Raw genomic sequence first — 22,442 nt, forward strand, 5'->3', positions numbered from 1 at the left:
TTACTCATATACCTTGCACACACATTTTTCACACTTTCCGGTTATTGAAGTTCCTTCCATTCTAATACTTTTCCAAACCCAGGAGAGCAAAACAGCGCAGAAGACTGGGGGTCTACATTGACATGCAAAATTGGTGCTTGGAAATTGTGGAAGGATTGAATGTTCCTTATTTTGACAAGTTGTAGAACTAGAGCTTTTTGAAATATTTCTTGGAGAATCAGTGAATTCTGCTTCAACAGCTGATTGTGGTGAGCAATCAAATAACTGTGCTTCGAGTCTAAAGCATCATAAAAATATCTTTTATATCTGACGTAGGTTTTCTTTCATATACATATTATATATATATATATATATATATATATATTATATATATATATATACTACATACATGTGTGTGTGTGGAAGGCGAAATTAACAAGCAACTTCTCTTTATTCCTGTGGACTACATTGACATATCTCATATTCGTGTTGTGAAGATTATATTTGTATGTATTTATATATTTTATTTATGTGTGTGTATGTATATACATACATATATATATATATATATATATATATATATATGTGTGTGTGTGTGTGTGTGTGTGTGTGTGTGTGTGTATATATATATATATATATATATATATATATATATATATATATATATATATTGTCCCATGGTTCAATATCTATCTTGCTGTGTTCATTTTGATACATTTGCAGCCTCAAGTAGTCTCTCTCTCTCTCTCTCTCTCTCTCTCTCTCTCTCTCTCTCTCTCTCTCTCTCTCTTCTCTCTCTCTCTCTCTCTCTGATCTAACAGTTTTAATGGCGAAGCACTTTAAAACCAAATTACATTATCTACGTGTAATCTGATATCGGCCGCACATCTTGTCGAAGTATCTTTTTACGTCAAATTATATTTGCGAGTCATTATGTTACTTCGCGGAAATAATAATACTCCAAAAGCATCTATATTATTATCAGTATTCTTTCCCTTTCGGAGAAATGGATACCGGGTTTCAGAAGAATTGTAAATGGTTTCTTTATGAGGTAGTATTGGAATTTTATATAAAAAGCCCATGTGAAACATAAAATATGCAGTGATGAGGTAAAGACGACAGGGAAGAACAGAGGGAGAATTGAAAAATGCCAAAAAGAAAATTGTTTTTTGAGGATTCAGGGAAACTGTGACCTTCGCCAGTCTGATATATAAAAGTGAGAATGTCCCATTCCTTTCTGCTGTAATTTATCATATTTTTCCCTAACTTCTAAAACCTTGTAGCTACTGTGTCCCATTGTTCAGCTGATTACCATGGCCAGCTCAAATTAATCCCCAACGTCTTGTCTTGAGCTGGGCATCAGTACAGTATAACCCGTTGTTATTGATCTTATTATGTTCACGAGATACTGCAAATCTATATTATATATATTTTCATTTTTTCATAACCCTCTATGTGAGTATATATTAATTTTTTAAAAATTTATCATTCATATTGGTATCTTCATATTCTGCTCCTCACTATGTATTTTTATGTGCGTATATTGATTTTTTTAGTTTCCTCATTCTTATTTATACATCATATTATTCCGCTCTTCTCTGTGTTTTTATCATTTTCAAAGGAATATTGTTTCTTAAATTAAAAAAATATATATATATTTCCGAAGATAATACCTACGTATTTATCATCACTCACTCACTCCACAGGAACTTTATTACGGAAACATCACGGAAAACGGCGAATACGGCCAAGAGGTCATCGCCATGAAAGCGGAGGACTACGATGACCCAGACGAGGGCACGAACGCCCAGCTGACCTATTCCCTGGAGAAGAACGTCGTCGACGAGACCATGGCTAAGCCCATCTTCTCGATCGACGCTGAGACCGGGGTTGTGAGGACGGCGGTGTGTTGCTTAGACAGAGAGAAGGCCAAGGATTACCTGATACAGGTGGTGGCTATGGATGGAGGAGGACTCAAAGGTCAGTGGTGAGACAGTGAAGGGCATCTTGGTGATAACAATTAATAAACAGATAGCATACAATGAATCTCCAGCTATGGACCCTAAGTGATGACAGTAGTCAGGTCCAGAAGGCTATATAAATATTAACATTGAAAATAGCAGGCTGAATACGAACATTGGAAATGGCAAAACTCTATATATAATGATAATAATCACGATGGTTCAATTAGTCGGTCATTCTTATGGCCAGTCTTTTGGTTTTTTGGTCATTTATTAAATATTTTCCTCATTAATTCTCACCCTGCTGTTAATTTACATCATTAAGCTCACCAAAATAGCCATATGTCATATTAATGCACCGGTCAGTAGTCAACGGACTATGTTAATAAAGAATGCAGTTAATTTGTAGGTGCACTGTAGGCATTACTTAAGGTTCTTTGCAGCGTGTCATCGGCCCCTAGCTGCAACCCCTTGCGTTCATTTTACTGTGCCTCCTTTCATATTCTCTTTCTTCCATCTTACTTTCCACCCTCTCCTAACAGTTGATTCACAGTGCAACTGCTTTGAGGTTTTCCTCTTATTTACACATTTCAAACTGTTACTGTCAATTTCCGTTTCAGCGCTGAATGACCTCATAGGTCCCAGTGCTTGCCCTCTGTCCTAATTTCTGTATTCAGCTCAATTCATAGAGTCAGTTATTCATTCAAGTCTTTGGAAGGTCTGATTTCTGATAGATCTAGACCAGTGGTTCTCAACCTTTATATGACCACGCCCCCTTTGCATATGTGAGTAAAATTCCATCCAAGACTTGAAAAAAAAAGAGAAAAAGAAGGGGTTTCAAGGGATAGGGAGGGAGGTCAATAATTACAAGACATTGTAAGCCCAATAAGCCTAACTATATTAGTAGACTCTAGGAAAATAACATAATAAGGCAATACTTTTGCATTTTTTCATAAACTTGTGAATATTAGTTCCTCACTCGATAAAGAGAATAACGAATATAATTAGAGAATTTTTGTATTCATTGCTGATCTAGACTTACAGAAGGATTAAACTTCTTTGGCACAATCAATATCTTTCATGCAGTATCAGTTAGTCATTATTCAAACTCAGTGGGTCAGTTCTTTACTGATATAAAAGTATATATGTTCAGGTGTAAATGCTTACTTAGTATATGTTTTAATGCATCACCTTCTTCACATATAGGGACAGGCACCGTGAGCATCGCCATCCTAGACGTCAACGACAGACCTCCGAGGTTCACGAAGGAGGAATGGGTCATCGAGACGGATGAGACCGACGGCTCCAACTTGCCCGATGAACCCATCCTGACAGTGACGGTCCAGGACGAAGACGACACGAACGTCTTCAGCTACAGAGTCATCGACTCTTCGGGCTTCGGCGCTGACAAATTTGCCATGGTCACAAACGACGACGGAACCGGGTCGCTCGTGGTCGTCAAACCTCTAGATTACGAAGATTACAGACAAGTGAACGGGTTCAGGTTTCAGATAGAGGTGAGCGACGAAGGCGAAGGGGGGTTCTCGGACATGTACCACGCAGCGAGGTCTTGGGTCAAAGTGAAATTGAAAGATATCAATGACAACCCTCCTCATTTCATCGAAAAAGTGGCCGAAGCGCGGGTGTTCGAGAACACCCCAGTTGGCAGGAGTCTGGTCAATATCACGGCATTTGATCCTGATATGGGAGGGAAGGGGAAGATCTCTTACAGGATAGACCGGGCTTCGGACAGAAACAGGCACTTCGCTATTGACGATTCGGGTTCGGTGACACTGCAGAGACCCTTAGACAGGGAAACCAGCCCTTACCATTTGATTAAAATCTTGGCTGTTGATGATGGTATCCCTGTCAGGAGTGCCACTGCCATGTTGACAGTTATTGTCATAGACATTAATGATAATGCTCCAAAGATCCTCGAAGATTACCGTCCAGTTTTACCTGAGAACCAACCACCAAGAAAATTTGCTGAAATTTTGGCGACAGATGCAGATGACCCATTGAGGAACAATGGGCCTCCTTTTCACTTCCGGGTCAGTCCTCTCGCTGATGACGATATCAAAGCCTCCTTCAGGGTAGACAGCTTCCCCGACAGAGCAAATGGAGAAGGAACAGCTGTCATATCCTCCTTGAGAAAATTTGATCGGGAGGTACAGAAAGAGTATCACATTCCTATCATCGTGAAAGACTCCGGGTCACCACCAATGATTGGCACTTCGACGTTGACCGTCATCATTGGCGATGACAATGATAATGCCATGGAAAGTGGGATGAAAGAAATCCTTTTCTACAGTTACAAAGGTAGAGCCCATGACACTCAGATTGGACGGGTCTACATTCATGATCCTGATGACTGGGATTTGGATGACAAGAAGTTCACGTGGGCTATGAGCAATCACCCCAACTTTCAGCTCAATGAGGACAGTGGAATGATCACGATGAAATATGCCACGAGTGAAAATTTGTACCGCTTGCAGTTTGAAGTGCACGACAGCAAACATTTCCAGTCGAAAATACAAGCTAAAGTGAATGTGAAAGTCAGGCATGTTTCTGAGAGTGCGGTCAAAAGTTCAGGTTCAGTTCGTGTGGAAAATATTAGCGACGAGGAATTCATTCGGCAGTGGGACTACAGAACTAACAAGCCAGTGAAAAGCATCGCTGATAGATTCAAGGAAAAATTGGCAAACATTTACGACGTTAGTGGTCACAGTATTGATTTGTTCAGTATACAGTTAAGGCAAAGGAGTCCTCCTATTACAGATATTTTCTTTTCAGTTTATAATTCGTGGTACATGAAACCAGATAAACTGAACGGTCTAATCATGATGTACAGAAATGAGATTGAAGACGAACTGGGTTTGCACATCATCATGGTAGGGATAGATGAGTGTTTGTATGAAAATGCCCACTGTTTCGGTTCATGCACCAGTAATCTTGAAGTGCTCAAAACGCATTACTTGATCGACTCCAACAGAACGTCGTATGTAGGCCTTCACACAAAACTAACCCCTGAGTGTATGTGTACTGCTAGGAATTTCTTCCAGAAAGAATCGTGCCGTCCAAACCCTTGCCTTAATAATGGCAAATGTGTTGAAGAAGAAGATAGTATTCGCTGTGTATGCCCTGTGGGATATGATGGTCCAAAGTGTCAAATTCTAACCAGAACATTCCCAGGGAATGGCTTTGCCTGGTTTCCACCTCTGCAGGCTTGTGAGAGATCGCATCTAAGCGTTGAGTTTATGACTACAAGCCTTGAAGGTACCATACTATACAATGGCCCAATTACCTTCCAGAATTTCAATAAACATACGGTTACAGATTTCATTGCATTAGAGATAGTCGATGGAAGACTTAGGTTACTAATCAATTTTGGTTCAGGGACCCTACGCCTCCCAGTGAACAGCTCTGGGGAGCTGAATGACGGTAGATGGCACAAAGCAGATGTCTTTTGGGATAAGGAGGTAATATTTTCAAAAGCTTTCAGAGTTTGTATTGAGCATTTCCTAACATAATGGCTACTTCTCTGTATTCTGAAAACTTTTATCTTCTTTCTTTTCTTGTGTTTAGGTTCACCCCGCCATTTTTTACCCAACAGTAAAAATTACTGGTCAATTCAATAGTATAGTGAGTTCCCAAAGTGACTATCCTGAATGTATTTCTTTGCATCACGGCAATTCATCACTTGAAGCTATTATAGGTCAATTTTGAATTAACCTTATATCTAACTCTTTATTCCAAAATTTATATCTTCATTCCAGTTCCAGTCTTATTACATTTTCACTAAGAATATATAAGAGTCTGACCTTTCTTTCCAGACAGCAATACTAGCCATGGACCAGTGTTCAGAAGCAAACATATACGAGTCCAAGGGAAGCACAGAGAGCAATATTGACTTATCCACTTGCCATGCTCAAGGTACACTCCCACCATTTAATGAGTATCTTAATGTAAATAGTCCACTGCAAGTTGGTGGTTTAGCCCATGAGACATTCTTCGCCACCATGTACAGCGATAATGAGGAGCTGGTGCCGCTGGGAAAACCCTTCCAAGGCTGCATCAGAAATCTAATGATGAACAGTCACTTCTATGATTTTTCACATCCAAGTCTTCAGAAGAACAGTGCAACAGGTTGTCCTCATTTCGAGACGTTATGCAACAGCAACTCGACAGTGATGGGTTGTGGAACCAATGGAATTTGCAGTGGTTCTGCATCTGAGCCCCACTGCTTGTGTAAGCCTGGTTGGACGGGTCCTTCCTGCAATGAGCCGACCATCCCAGCTCATTTTGAGCCTCAGTCTTTTGTGAAATACACTCTGTCCTTCAAACCTAATCCTTTTCATACAAATGTACAGCTGAGGTTTCGAACTTGGGAAACAGATGGTGAACTTTTTCGAATATCGGACAAGCTAAGTAGAAAATATGGAATCCTTAGGATTAAAGAAGGTTATTTGCAGTTTCAGTATAACTTTCAGGAGCTACACCCGGAAGATCAGGAGCTGTACCTTTCTAAAGTAGTTGTAAACAATGGAGAGTGGCATTTAGTAAAAGTTGAACGTTTTGGAATGAATGTTGTTCTCTCATTAGATGGCGGAGAGGGGCGAAGATACAATGAAACCTCCATCTTCTCCAGCAATTTTCTAATGGACATTGATGAAGAAGAAGGAATATACGTTGGTGGTAGAGTCAGCTATTCAAATGCCAACACCTTCACAGTACATGATGATTATAAATTTGGTAAATGTAACCTAGTTTTTCGTGAATCACTTTACTATCCACATCTGCTGTATATTCTATAACTAACAGTCTGATTGAGTTCTTCATGAAGACATTTATATCAGTGATCTCCCCTTCAATTAAATTCTTCTTGATTTGTTAGGCCTAACTTAACAGCCTTTCGACTTCCCTTTTTCCAGCCTGCATAGATGACATCCGCATAGAGGGTAAGACCTTGCCATTACCTCCTGAGAGCACCAGTACCCAATGGGCGCAAGTCTCAGTGTTCCATAACCTTGCTTCACAGTGCAATTCACCCACCCAGTGCCTTAATATAACTTGCATTGCGCCGTTCACTTGCAAGGAGCTGTGGATGAGACATGAATGTGGGTAGGTTGAACTGCTGTCTATTCCTGTTGTAACAATTGCTTTGTTTTGAAAAAGAAATATTGAGAGATTTCGAACGTCTCACAAGCAAATAGACTTGTGTCATAAAAATGGCCATTCTTGTGAAGACCGCTTTGAAAGCTCGCCACCAGAACTTGACATGATATTTCCTCTGGTAACAGCATATCACTTACGAGTACTTATAGAAAGGCATTGCTGTTTGAAATGCATAGTAGTATAGTATATTTGACACCAAAGAAAATATGTTGACCTTCACCTTTAACTTCTTTAGCTGTCCTGAGGGATCCTTGCTGTCAAGAGATCACAGAGTGTGTCTGGATGAAGACGAGTGCTTGTCGAGTCCGTGCAGAAATGGTGGCACCTGCCACAACCAGCAACCGTCCTATACATGTCATTGCCCAGTGGGATTTGTGGGTAACAACTGTGAATTGTTACAGGAGGAGAATAATCTTTTCCAACCAAATATACCGTTGCTGGCTGCTATCATTGTTGGCGTCTTAGTGATATTAGGTACAGCATTTTCTCTTGAAGGGGATATAGCCTATTTGGGTTTACGTGGTTTCCATAGCTTCTGTGTAGATGTTTATTTGTATTTTCGTAAAATAGTGACATTAAGGATCACTAGAATACCTTCAGTTGTTTATGACTTTATTTCTCAAACAGTTAAGTTATATCAGATGAATGTAAAGTCCAAGTTCTGTTTTGTGGCTGCAATAAGCTGCCCTTTGCAGTGCTCATCTTTGCAGATAACTGACTCCTTATATTCTCACCCCCATCAGCCTTGGGAGCCACTTGCCTATTGTGCCTCAGCCGCAGACGCCAACGTATTCTTAAGAACAACACTGACCAAACCAAACATGAAACTAGCGTCCATTACGACGACAAAGGAGGTGGGGAGGGCGAGGTGACCATACTCGACCTGACTGCTTTGAACGTCCCAGCCGTCCCAGTTGTGACGAATGGTGGTAACTTCATCGCTAAGGAAGCGCAAGGTACGTAGGTGTTTGTAGCCAGATAAGGTATGTAGTACGTAGCTGTTTGTAGCCAGGTTCAGGGTCCAAAGGAAAGGTCATTCCGATGGAGTAGCTAGTACTATGTAGTCATTTCCAACGAGTCTGAGGCATTCATTATCGTACCCTGGCAGCCTCTCGGTCATCAGTTTCAAGCCATGCTACCTCCAATGGTCTACAATATAGTTAGTCTAGTAGTAATGTGGTTCGGATCCCACAATAAGCTGTAGGTCCCGTTGCTACGAAACCAATTGGTTCCTAGCCACGTAAAAAAAAATATCTAATCCTTGGGGCCAGCCCTGAGAGAGCTGTTAATCAGCTCAGTGGTCTGGTAAAACTAAGATAAACTCTTTTTTTTTATTTTTTATTAGTCTAGTCAATTCCAACTAGTCTTGAAGGTTTCATAATTATATACAACTCGTTAGAACCATGCAAGGTTATAATTGGATGGGGCAAAAATGCAGGCTACAGTGAAAAAATGTATTTCATTCACTTGCTCTCAAGTTTCATGTAATAAATTCTGTATCGGGAAACTACGTTTGTTAATTTGAACTGCTGGTTTAACAGTGCAGAGAGTTACGTCGCCTAGTGATTATTGCAATGAAATTCTTTTATGAACATTGAAATTATTTCGTTGACCTTGAAAGTGATTGGCTGACAAAAATTTCGTAATATAAGAGAAATCAGGAAAATGATGATGATAAATTGATGGACAATTTCGTGCTTGTTATTACTAAGATAACAAGACCGGTTAAAAGGGAATTTATGTTTCAGTTTTCTTTGTATTACATTCACAATTTTGAATATGAAAAATTGGGTGAACAGTTCATATGTAAAAATGAAAACTGAAACGGATTTCATATAAAATGGATCGTTTTCTCCCATTGATAATAATAATAATAACAATATGTTTATATTGTTAAATATTTTCAGAACGGTCATTCTGAACAATAATTTAGATATTTATCTTCATACACTAAGATTAAATGAAAAATATTGACAATTTGTTATATATATATATATATATATATATATAGATATATATATATATATATATATATATCATATATATCAAACTTATACACAACAATGACAAATATTAAGCTGCAAATGCCATGTAATATCAATATTAAACAGTATTTCTGGCATGTTAATTGTGTATACATACATATATGATATTCATGTACTAAAATATATGGGTCAATGTTTTTTTACCAGATAGGTATGCTTGTAGTTGTAATAACAACAGTGATCTCTTACTTTCTGCATTTATTCTTACATTTTGGATACGCATGTCACCACAAAACCTTGTTTTCTGATTTACTTAACGCCGGTTCAAATCCCGCTGTGGACGTCACAGTATCTATATGTATGGTTCCTCACAGGAACCTTGAAGATATGTAGTGACAAGCGTGTCGAGTAGGTGTGAAGAAAATCGGGAAGTTGTTATTACAGTTGCATGTATATCTGGTTAAAAAATTACCAGTAGATTTTCTGCTATGTATGTAGTATGTATATATCTACGTCTGTACGTACTTACTTACAAATATTACACTAGAAAAACAGACATATATATATATATACACTTAATATATATACATTCATAGACAGGCAGTTCCCTGTTTACAATGAGGGTTCCTTACTTGCGTTGCGTCATAAGCTGAAAATCGTCATAAACAGAAACATCGTCGAAAATCCTTGGAAAACCTTACTTTTAATGCTTTGGGTATATTGAAAACTATGCAGACCCCTTTTTTGCATTTTTCTTCACAAAAAAACCTTCATATATAGGATATTTTGCTTTTTGGAGTCATATTTCTTCCGCCAGATCAGTGTCATAAGCGTTGTAACCCCGGAACCTGTTATAAGCCAGAAAATAGTTTCTAGTGAATATATTTAAAAAGCGTTGCAACCTCGGAACGTCGTAAGACGGAACCGTCATAAATCAGGGACTGCCTGTATATGTATGTATGTATATGTAAATATATGTGCGTTAAACTACAAATGTCCTGTAATATCCAATTCGCCCTACCTCGGAAATAATATATTTTCATACATGTTAACCGAAAGTGAATTTTTTAGTTAATAATAATTTCGTCCTCTTGTGGTTTCGAACCAGCGCACAGAAGAGAGAAATCAGGACTCCGGTGACTCTGTGCGCTGGTTCGCATCCACGAGAGGACGAAATTATTATCAACTAAAAAAATCCCCCTTCTGTTAACATATATGAAAATATATTAATTCCAAGGTATAGCGAATTGGATATTAAAAGACACTGGTAGTTTAATGCTTGTATGAATTACGGTGATGTGATAAAAATTCATGTGTATGTGTATTGTACAATGACAGAAAAATTAATACATTTACATACATACACATACATACATTCATAAATACATATGTATAAGTAAATATATATATATATATATATATATATATATATATATATATATATATATATATATATATATACATATATTGTGTTTGTATGTGTATAGTGTACAATGTCATAAAAAATTAAATGTGAATTATGTAGCGTGTCTTCACCATCCTGAAAGTTGTGTGACACTCCCAATAGTCTTAAGAAAAGAGAGAGAGAGAGAGAGAGAGAGAGAGAGCGAGAGAGAGAGAGAGAGAGTAGAGAGAGGAGAGAGACTTCCGTCCATGGAGGACACCTACTGAAAGAGCTTTCTATCTTCTTTCCGCTCCCCCCCACACCTCCCTGGCCAGACTCCCCGATGAAGAGCGTCATCACAGACGTAGACGTCCTCCTGTGCAGACGGGACGCGGCGGGGTCGGGGGGCAACTCGAAGGAGCCTCCTGACTGGCACGTCATTCCCAACTACGCCGCCGTCGAAGAAGGAGGACGAGGAGGGGGCAGAGGACCTCCCCCCGAAGAATCCGTCTCTTTCCTGGGCTACGGCGGAAGCAGCAGACTAGCGCTGCCGCAGAGCTGATAGGATGAATAGGAGTCTTATTTGTTAAGGATTTAGGATTTACTGTTCAGAGACATTTTGAATTCAGAGACACTTGTGTGTGGCCATCGTTTTTTTTTTTTTTTATCATTAGGAAGGGTTTTGTTATTAATTTTTTATTTATTGATTTATTTATTTATTGTTTTTCACATCAGTTCCAAATTCTTTTTAATTATTTATTTATTTATTTTTTTTTATACAACATTCCCAAATTCACAAAGAGACAGATAAACTTATGTGTAAAGATATCGAATTCATTTACAGTAACTTATGATTTTATGTGTATGTATATTTATATATATATATATATATATATATATATATATATATATATATATATATATATATATATACACGCACACATTTACATTATTTGTGTGTGGCGTGGTTCACTAACAAACACGTTCGAATGACAGACTAATCTCTGAGGTAAAAACTGCAAAGAAGATGACTTATTTCATTTATTTTTTCCATAAACAAGGCTACTTCATAATCCGCCGTGCTCTTTGATGTTTTATCAATAACAGGAAATTCACGGTGGTCTGTGTACAAGCTTATATATATATCCTTTGATCAGTATCACCAACAGAATTTATTATCAACAAATTTTCGTTGACATGGGACCCAAGGAACACGCTACACTAACTCGACTGGATTTTCTTTCCGTGGCTATTTTAATCTTTCAATATTTTGGTGTGTTATTTTTCCAAGGTAGCCACACAGTTAAACGACATAATGCTAACTGTTGTTTCCTCTGTTTCTTGTAAGCTTGATATTCAGCTGTTTGTATGTGCCCGCATATATATATATATAATATATATATATATATATATATATATTATATATATATATATATATATATATATATATTTGTATATATATAAAGCATTCCACTAAAGTAAATATATATGGGTTTAATGTCTTTGCTGAGCAGTCAGCTAGATAGCTTTAGTCAAAGTTATTCCATTTTGTGTATTACAAGTTGTCTGAAACAACACAGATTGTCAACAAATCATATTTTTGTTACGTGTTTCAATAAACGTCATGGGTACAGCAATGATTCGTGTATCCTCAAAACTCAACATTTATAATGCCCTTCGTGCTACCCCCACAGGCCCGTATCCAGTATTTTTTAAGAGGGGGGGTCGGTTTTCCCAAAACTGGACCTCTTCTTCTACAAATGTCATCGCATGTATAGGTAGTATATACAAGATGAAATACATGAAAATGTTATCTTAGTTATATTCAGAAGAAAAATTGGGTACCTATGCGGTCTATGCCCTTCTACCCGATTAGATGTTATTCAAAGTACTGGCTTTGGTTGACAGAATTTTACTTATAATGTCGAAAGTTTGCACTGAAATTCAAGAGTAGTTCTTCAATTTTATTGATTGATTAATTTATTATGCTAACAATATCATGCATATTAGTTTATTTGTTGTTATGTTACATACTTTGAGCTAACAAAAAACGATAATTATTTTTCACTTTGTAAGTACAGTTCAATGATAAGGATAGTCACAGAAAATATGGATGAATTCCGTCTCGACTGCTCTTCTCAGAATTATTATTATCTTCCTTTGTCTTCTCTGAGCTGGTTCCTTTGTCCTCAGTGTTCATCAGATGTTTTGTGGTGTTATGCTAAGGTTTCGTCTTCTTCGACAGCAAAATATTCTATTTACAGGGTGTCCATAAAGTCCCAGTGCCATTATAAGTATTTATTGCTCAGAATGTTACTGGGACTTTATGGACACCTTGTATTTCTCCTAATCAAAATGAAGCCGAATGCCTTATTTTCGTGACTAATTATAAAGGTAATTCTTCGACAGGTTTTATGAGTGAGATTTCTCCAAAATTGATAGATAAAAATTGTCTGTACTGTTTAACGGTGAAGAGCCCAAGTCTCAGTACATATCCCCCAATTTACTCGAGTAATGAAAATAATTCATGACATTGAAGAAGAAATTTACTAGAAATCTACCACTTTTCTTGTAGAATATACAAAGAATTCCAAATGTCGATTTCTTCAAGTAACTAAAGTTTTAAGTTGTATGTGCATTGCTTTAAAGAAAATAATATATTGGCACGTTTCCTAATATTTCCGTGAAAAACATGGAATCGATGTGGTAGATTTCTTTAGATTTTTCCTGAAGTAAAACAGACCTTTGTATAAGTTTATGATTTCTCAAATATTCTCGTCTGGGGAACATTTCGATTCTAAAATGTCATCCTGGTGATGAGAAGGGTATATTCAGATTGGCAAAAATACCAGTTATTTCCCCATCCAGGAATCAAATATTCAGAAATCACAGAAGAAAGTAACGGGATATCTAGGTTAATTTCCTAAGACAGACGCGTTGCGTTAAAGTAAATACTTAACACGAAGACGCAGAAAGGGAGATGTTTTTTTATTAATTACGCTGGCCAGGAAGAGGCAACAAGTCTATACCGCACTGACAAGGAAAAACAGGTCTTCCGCACTGCCGACAAAACTCAAAACAGCTTTTCCGTCACAAATTCCGCCTTTGACACACAAATCCCCTGCAACAAAGACAAATCCTGAAAGGGCGGCTAATCCACTGCTAAATTCTATAGTTTTACAAAAAAAAAGGGAATGAATATTTTACAAGGGATTTTCAAAAGCGGAAAACGATGCCATCAACTGACTACAGTCGTGAGGTTTATAGGAATAAAAAAACGCACACACGCACACAAATGCTAAAGAGCATGTGTTTTCAATCGAGTTGGTTAAGGCAGTCTAATGCTTTATTAATATTGTCATAGTAATAAATTAATTTATTTTTCAGCATCGTTGCAATTAAAGATTCAGACTTCATATCATGTTACATTTGTTTAAATCTGAATCTTTTGACTACGCCCATCGGGTGTATTAACACGAAATTTCATAAAGTAGCTTCATTTATTTATCTATTATTAGCAGTTTGTAGCAGATTTCGATGCCTAGTTTGTCGTCACTTGACTTGGGAATCTAATTCTAGTATGTAGTACTATCTTTCCCGGGCTTTAGATAGTTACATTCAACTTACACTTAACAATAATAATATCCTATTTCGAATATTAACGGTGTAATTCGCATAAAGTGAATTATTAAAACACTTTTCAGTTGCAATGTACTCCCAGATATCCTTTTATTTGCATAAAACTTAGACATAGCGTAACTATTTAAAGCCCGGGACGCAGTGTTACCATGCGCTACCATCACAGCCGGATGGACAGATGGAAAAAAACAGAGTATAGCTTTCCACACGGTCTAGTATACTCCAGAGCCAGTGGTATGTACTAGCTTTCCACACGGTCTAGTATATTCCAGAGCCAATAGTATGTACTAGCTTTCCACACGGTCTAGTATACTCCAGAGCCAGTGGTATGTACTAGCTTTCCACACGGTCTAGTATATTCCAGAGCCAGTAGTATACATACTAGCTTTCCACACGGTCTAGTATATTCCAGAGCCAGTAGTATGTACTAACTTTCCACACGGTCTAGTTATACATTCCAGAGCCAGTTTTCTAACCTGCCTCGGTCCCCCTCCTGGACGGAAAAATGAACCTTCTTGCTAACTCGTGTTTGGGTATAATTACCTATCGGGAAAAGAGTTACATTTTTGGGGGGCCAAAAAACGACAGTTAAAATGCTGCTCGACCCTTCAACTGGTTGTAAATTTCCCTGCATTGTGTCGGGCATGGAAAAAAAAATATTCTCGTTTTGTTTTGTCCTTTTCGTTTGAAAAACCAAAGATATTGGATGAGGAAGAATCGTACATTTCTGAAAAGACTGTGGACGGGCTCTGCTTTATGTTTCACGGAAGTCTAATATATTCATGACAAAACATCACATTCGATCGTCATTAATGTTATGATTATTACGCATTCCTCTACGTACTTTGTCTGAATAATTTCGAAATGTCTCGGTGATTGCGTGGAATTAAGTAGTAGCTACACCGGTTTTCCCTTTTAACATCACAGGCGCAAGCTATCAGAGATACCATTTTAAAAGCTCATTAGATTTATAACTTCTAACTTCGCTACATGCCTGTTGTCGTCCGAATTACTTGATATATATATATATATATATATATATCTATATATATATATATATATATATATATATATATATATATATATAAAACAAGCATGTAAACTACTGACTATGATTGATAATATGAAAAGGACGAAACTGGAAATTGTATACCAGGGCTAGAGATGAAGGACGAAAACTGAAAGTGCGAATGTTGTTTCTTCTTCGTCTTCTTCTTCTTGTGGTAAAACTACTCCATAGTGATGTGGTCACCTAAGAAGGTATAATGACAATCTACGTACAAAATCCATGTAGTTAAACTACTTTAATGCCTCAAAATACGTAGAATGAACATATTTTCGACCACATTTTGTAGTAGTCGCACTTTTCCGGTTTACTACGATGAAAAAACTAAGTTAATGGAGATGTTTAATGGTGACACGAATGGTTGGTGCAAGATCAGGCGCTGGTTCTGATGCGATTAAGTGCTACCATTCTCCCATCTTCATCCATGTGTAGGGCGATGGTAACCTCTGCACCCCGTAGCTTAGGTAAGTTAATCCGGGAGGGGGGTGAGCCCCTCCTCCCCGACAAGGCTAGTGCACGACGTCTTAGATCAGGTTAGGTTAAGGGGGAAAAGGAAACTTGCATCAGAGTTAAATCGAGAAGGGTGGACGACTTTGTCCCCTTCGACGAGGTCAGTTTAACGAAAGTTTTGCCATCCAACATAAACGAAACTGGTTAATACCGAAAATGTAAAAAGGCGTCTCAAATAAAGTCGCAGACGCCTGTAAAATGCCTAATAAACTCGGCCTAGCGAACTGCGCCATGAGTGGTAATCTCTGATAGCGATTTGATGACGCTCTCTGAGGATTTCCCCGAGATATCAAGATTATAATAGGCTCGCTAAGACCAAAATATTGTGGAATAAAAAGTTTATAGCAATAAATGTTTATAGTTGTGCTTATATCAAACACTGGTAAGAAGGGGAGGGGTTGAATATTAAGTGTTAATAGAATTTGCAACATTCTTATGTACTAAGGGCTTTAAATAAGGTTGACAGCAAATACATTTATATATATATATTATATATATAATATATATATAATATATTATTTTTTATATATATATTATATATAATATATATATATTAATTAAGAGAAGGTATCTTCCTCATGATTATATATATATATATATATTATATATATATATATATATATATATATATATATATATATTTATATATACTTCGTGATCAAGTTATATATTATATATGATATATATATATATATATATATATATGGACTGGGGAAAATGTTCTGTTATAACAGAATTCCATCTAAATAAAAATGAGTCCATAAAAACGCAAAAGTATAGAGAGAGAAAAATACTATATTTCAGAGACTGCTGTCTCTCTCTTCAGGTAGATTCATCTACCTGAAGATAGACAGCGGTCTCTGAAAGAAAATAGTATTTTTCTCTCTATATTTTAGCGTTTTTATGGACTCCTTTTATTATTTTATTATTATATATATATATATATATATATATATATATATATATATATATATACGTATATATATTTACATATTTACAGTGTTGAGTAACAGCTAACAGCAATTCCACATAGATATTGATATAACTAACATGTACCTTCTTTACCCTTAACATTAAGTTTAAGATTTATTAGAAAATACTATCACATCTAATTGTTATTAGCTACAGCGAATAAATAATTTATAATATGTTGTTCATGACATGTGTAATTAATTATATATATAAATTATTTAATATATATTATATATTATTATAATATAATGTGTGTGTGTGTGTATTTGTTGCCAAAAATTTATTTTTACTTACTGCTTAATCCTATCTGAAAACCTAACATCCCCAGGGAAATATTTGAGTAAAATCCCCTTTAGGAGTGCGTGGTCTCGAAGGCATGAATTTTAAGGAGCTGATATTAACATTCAATTAAATGAATTTTGGTATTCATATGGCTAGCAGTTTTACTTCATATATATATATATATATATGTGTGTGTGTGTGTGTGTGTGTGTGTAATGCATAATATATATTTATATTGTCAACCTTTTTTATATTCACGGATATTAAGCCAAAACATATTGTTTAATGTCCAGTTGGCTTGAAGTTATTCTTATTAAGGTACAGAGTATTGGATATTAAACTTTGAGGCTTAATAATATTTGTGGAATTTATAATGTATATGTTATATATATATATATATATATATATATATATATATATATATATATACATATATATATATATATGTGTGTGTGTGTGTGTGTGTAGGTGTGTGTGTGTGTGTGTGCACATATTCCATTCCAGTAGAGAGATAGTAGCGAACTATTTAGCCTATATTTGTTAATTGTGTATGAATAGTAAGGATCATTACTAATCAAAGATTGTACTATGTGGGAACTGTTGTACTGTGTATTGCCGAAGATGATGCAGCCTGGAACCTGTACACTATCAACCAACAGTCTGGATATACTGTTATAGGAAAGTAATAATAAATTATTACCAGATACAATAAACAGTGAAGCACACACACATTATGCTAGTTTACCATTACAAATGCTACGTTCTTTTTATAAAAAAAAAATATTTTCAAGAAGAAAACGAGTCTTCGCCTCATAGTAGACTCTTATAAAAATTATATTACCCAAGTTTGTTTCCAAATTATATAAAACTGAACCAAGTCACGTATAATAAATTTTTCAATACATTTGGTTATGGCAGTTGAAAGCTATATTGATATTGTCGTGGGAATAAGTTCGTTTATTTTTTAACATCATTGTGAATGAAGATTCAGATGTCCTATCAAGTAACTTAACTTTTATTTTTTTTTTTTTAACTTCGCCCGTAGTTGAAGATTGTAGTTTATAAAAGGGTCACCATGACAGTATGTATGCATAATGCATTCCCTCGTTTCTTGAGATTACGCAGTATTAACAGCTGATATCGAAGGAAAGGTGTAGTGTCTCAAAGAGGAAAACGTTGGGCGCGAATGGTGACTTAAGTGAGTTAGGTAATGAGAGAGAAAATATACCTAGACCATGGAGAAACTAATGTCAGTATGGAGGAATTTAGTTGACTTATTTCGTGTTTTTATCGAAAGCTTTCCTCTAATGGCAAAGTATATATTTATGATATTTATGTATAGACTAGATAGATACTGATATATATACACAAACACTCACACACACTTGTATATAGTACAACTAGGTATTGCCGGAGTAGAGCAACACCTTGACAACACCTACCAGAGATTTCCCGCCCCCTCCTATCATTGTTATAGTAGAAGAAGAAGAAGCGATAATGAAAGTGTGTCAATGCTTCTTCCTCTCTCTCTCTAACTGAAGCACGAAACTATTGTTTATTATGGGAGTTAGCAAAGAGAGAAATGTTTTATAGGGCGAAATCTCATTGAAATCTGAAGGATGGACTCTCTCACTATAGTAGAGTTCGCTCCTCTTCGGGTATAGATTTTTATCGCGTTCTTAACAATAGGGCGTCTCTCTCTCTCTCTCTCTCTCTCTCTCTCTCTCTCTCTCTCTCTCTCTCTCTATATATATATATATTATATATATATATATATATATAAATGTTTGTGTGTGTAAGAGAGAGAGAGAGAGAGAGAGAGAAAAATAGTAGTTACCAGTATTATGACTAAGTTCATTTTTAATGTTACAGTAGTGACATATTCGTCACACTGAAAGCGTTTGTGTGAGAGAGATAGTATTTAAACAACGGCTGTATGTGGCAAACAGTTGGTGCTCACCAACCGCAAAGCCTTTTATATATATATATAGATATAAATATATCTTATATATATATATATATAGTATATGTATGTATGTATGTATGTATTAGGAGCGGAATGTTATCTATTATGTGCAAACGTATTTTTATTACGTACTCTGTTATTTTTTTTTTCTTGCAAATGTTGTTTAATATCCAATTCGATCTGCTTTGGCGATATTCCGGATATTACACATTTGCAGCTAGAGGTTTTTAGATGTACAAATATACGTCAAAGTTAAACGTGCGCTTATCGTCAAACTTATCTTTATTTTTCTTTGCGTTTATTACCACGAGATTTTCAGCGTATTTAGTCCTTTCAACCTAATCCATATATCTAGCCTTGTTCAAATGGTAAACAGTAAAATTATGGTAAATCGTATCGCTTAAAACTTCTTAAAATGGTTAAAGGTAAGAAAAATGAAGACTTAACCATTATAAGGAAAAAATTAAGTATATAAAAAAAGGTTTCTAAACAGTGAATTTATTGAAATCTTGTAAGACCAAATAGCGCTGCTGTTTATTCAAATAAAAATTAAAATATATCAAAAAGATTTAAATATATAAAAAAAAGTTTCTAAACAGTGAATTTATTGAAATTTTGCAAGACAAAATAGCGAGGCTGTTTATTCAGATAAAAATTAAAGGATATAAAAAATTTATATATAAAAAAAATGTTCATACGGCGAATTTATTGAAATCTTGCAAGAGAATATAGCACGACTGTTTATTCAGATAAAAATTAAAACATGTAAAAATTTAAATGCCTAAAAACAAAGGCCCTAAACAGTGAATATGTTGAAATCTTGCAAGACAAAATAACGCGGGCATTTACTAAGACGTTAAGAGATCAAATTCACTGACTTCGTTATCTTTTCCGAATAATTGCGTAAATAAGCTTTATGTGTCAAATAGCACAATATACATCATAACGCCACAGAAGAAAATAACCTGTTTTTTCTATAGGAAGCTTGAAATAACGAACAGGCGATAAAATCAAATCAACTTTATTCGTGAACTGAAAAGAACTAAGAACATGGATGGCTTTCATTAGTCAGGAAAATACTATCGCAAAAAGTTAATATAAATTATTACCTAGAATATCGTGACTTAATTCCAGAAGTAAAGAATTGACAAGTTATTTATGACGTAATTTTGAAAGTGTTTGATTATTTCATATAAACATTACGTACTTCAAAGTTCAGCCAAGTATGCCAGACTGTGTCACATTAAAACACTGAAAAAATAAATTATATATCACACCTACACAACAAGAATTTCCATTACCATTTGCTTTATATTGCATTTGTCTCTAAGAACAAAACAACTCTGGAACATCTCATAGTCATTGTTTGTTCCAATAATAGCTATCAATTATGTATATAAAAAACACACACAAATTTATCACTGAACCTATTATTCCCCGATATTCCAATAACAGCTATCAATTATATATAAAAAATTATCGCTGAAATCACTCATACTCAACAAAAGGTCCCATTTTTATCAACTGTATATTGAGCAAAACTCCCTATTATTGCCCGAATCATTTTATATCCCAGTAACAGCAATATTGTATAACAAAGGACAGAATAACAAGAAACACAGGCTTGGCACTTTCAGAACCATTTAGGGAGTAAACGCTGTAGGTCCCTGCAGGACACCCGAACTGACACTGCTGGCTCGCAGGACCTCCCCGGCTGCAGTCTGCCTTGGCCAAGGGCTCCCCTATGCTGCCGTGTGACCTTGAAAGAGATTAAATGAGTACAGTCGTAAGGGGGGATAATATTTCTTTGGTGTCTCGGCTCTACTTCTCTAACAACAGATTTATCTGGGGATATCACTTTTTTTTACCATAGTTTTAAAATCGCCTTTATTTTTATTCGTTTAATTTATAAATGCATTAAATATTCACCTCAGATCAAATTCATTGTAGTGCGGAATAATCCTTTTGGATTCCAGTGCTTGGCTTCAAGCCTAAATTTCATATTCCATTCCATTCCATTCATATTCCATTCCACAATTATCGATTATGTCATGATTTCACATCAGAACGCCCTCCCCCACCCCCAAGGGGTACGTTGATTTTTAAGGGGGCTAATTCTAGAATGTTGAAACCAAGTTAATGGCTTTTATTATAATGGTAAGCGAGCATATTATAAAAGGGAATGAATCAGTTTGAAATGCTGGAAGAATTATGCTCTATTCTGCAAAGACTGTAATCGCTCGTGATGGCAAAGATTTTAATGTTATCTTTTTTTCTTTTGTTGCCTTGACTTATAGCCATGTCTCAAAGCTTCAAGTACCACTCCCGGTTGTGAATTGTATCTTAATTTATTTATTTGCCTAACTGTAAATAAAGTTAGTCGTGCTTGACAATAACAGGAATATTTTTTGAGATGAAAGAGGAATTGGCTATCCGACTGCATTGAGACAGGTTCTTGACGTTCTATGTCATTTTCCAGAGGTAATATACAAGGAAGCTCTATTCTAATAACTATTTACAGTCAATTACTCACCCGCAACCACAGAGCAATTCACTTTCACTCAGAAGTTTCAAGATGAGATGCGAAGTGTGGAACGCCGTGCTTCTGCAAATGGTAGAACATTCGTCAATGGAGGTCTGCGGCCACATCATGTGATACAGTGCCACCGGAGATTGATTGATGTTGCTTTCGTCGTAACATCCGATGTGTATCATACTGACTACTGTAGGACTTCCGGTCGGTTTGACCGTGGTCGTCGGAACCATCAACGAAGGCACGCCGTACGTATCCTTGTCGCAGTCTTCGTCGTCGGAGATTCTTCTGTAGATACTGACTGTTTCAGCGCCGCCGCACTTCTGCCGACTCCCGTCAGGACACTTCTTGCAAAAAAGGTCGTCCTCCACGACGCCTGAGTAGTTACCCAGAGCTCCCTCGCCACCGCAACCACAGACGAGCCGTTCGTTCATGGGGATCATTTTGGCCATCACTAAGGGCGCCTCTGGCTGGCGCCCCTGGCAGAAGTCCCCGCACGCGTTGGCTGTCCTGACGGCGAGGTCCTCGAAGTAAATCTCGAATTGCGAGTAGTTCATGAACAGCTCGTTGTAGCAGGCCAAGTAATCCAGGCAGACGGTGGTGCCCACCACCACAGCGAGTCGATGCCCCAAAGAGGCGACTAAGAATACAAACGAGAAGCGCATATTTTATTTTTTGGATGGGTAGGGCACACTAGTCTAGCTGTCACTGATATAGATGCGGTGGTAGCTTGTCAGACATTTGTAGTTTATCAGCAATAGCGTTATCAGATAAAGGCATTCTCAGTGTTTGGCTATCACCAAAGAAGGTGTTTTGCATCCACTCTTGATTACAATACCGGAAGTGGTTTTCGTAAAAAATATAAAGAGGGATATACGTGCACGCTTTTTAAGTACGTCATATCCGCGTGTCTGAGCTCACGGGATAGAGCGTTTTCGTAAAAGATTTCCGTTTATTGTTGAAACTGCTCTCTAGATTTTGAACTATTTT

At 36.5% G+C, this 22,442-nt stretch overlaps 2 protein-coding genes across 4 annotated transcripts in view; one reads left to right on the plus strand and one right to left on the minus strand.

Moving 5' to 3' along the window:
- Window positions 1-11,870, plus strand: part of LOC135215394 (neural-cadherin-like) — a 1,007,823-nt gene extending 995,953 nt beyond the window's left edge. For all 3 annotated transcript variants that reach the window (XM_064249987.1, XM_064249988.1, XM_064249989.1), the window contains 7 exons: window positions 1,686-1,959; window positions 3,147-5,419; window positions 5,774-6,692; window positions 6,872-7,061; window positions 7,351-7,589; window positions 7,859-8,071; window positions 10,820-11,870. In XM_064249987.1, the coding sequence (XP_064106057.1) occupies window positions 1,686-1,959; window positions 3,147-5,419; window positions 5,774-6,692; window positions 6,872-7,061; window positions 7,351-7,589; window positions 7,859-8,071; window positions 10,820-11,046 (4,335 nt within the window). In that variant the 3' untranslated portion in view covers window positions 11,047-11,870. The remainder of the gene's footprint in view (window positions 1-1,685; window positions 1,960-3,146; window positions 5,420-5,773; window positions 6,693-6,871; window positions 7,062-7,350; window positions 7,590-7,858; window positions 8,072-10,819) is intronic.
- Window positions 11,871-19,924: 8,054 nt separating this feature from the next.
- LOC135215397 (uncharacterized) lies at window positions 19,925-22,173 on the minus strand. The gene is made up of 2 exons (XM_064249992.1): window positions 21,453-22,173; window positions 19,925-20,678 (listed from the first exon to the last, which is right to left on the minus strand). Exons 1-2 carry the CDS (start codon window positions 22,115-22,117, stop codon window positions 20,480-20,482), a joined length of 864 nt encoding a protein of 287 aa, XP_064106062.1. The 5' UTR covers window positions 22,118-22,173; the 3' UTR covers window positions 19,925-20,479.
- Between the last annotated feature and the right edge of the window lie 269 nt (window positions 22,174-22,442).

The sequence above is a fragment of the Macrobrachium nipponense genome, chromosome 5, assembly GCF_015104395.2.
Source record: "Macrobrachium nipponense isolate FS-2020 chromosome 5, ASM1510439v2, whole genome shotgun sequence".
Classification (NCBI taxonomy): domain Eukaryota; kingdom Metazoa; phylum Arthropoda; class Malacostraca; order Decapoda; family Palaemonidae; genus Macrobrachium; species Macrobrachium nipponense.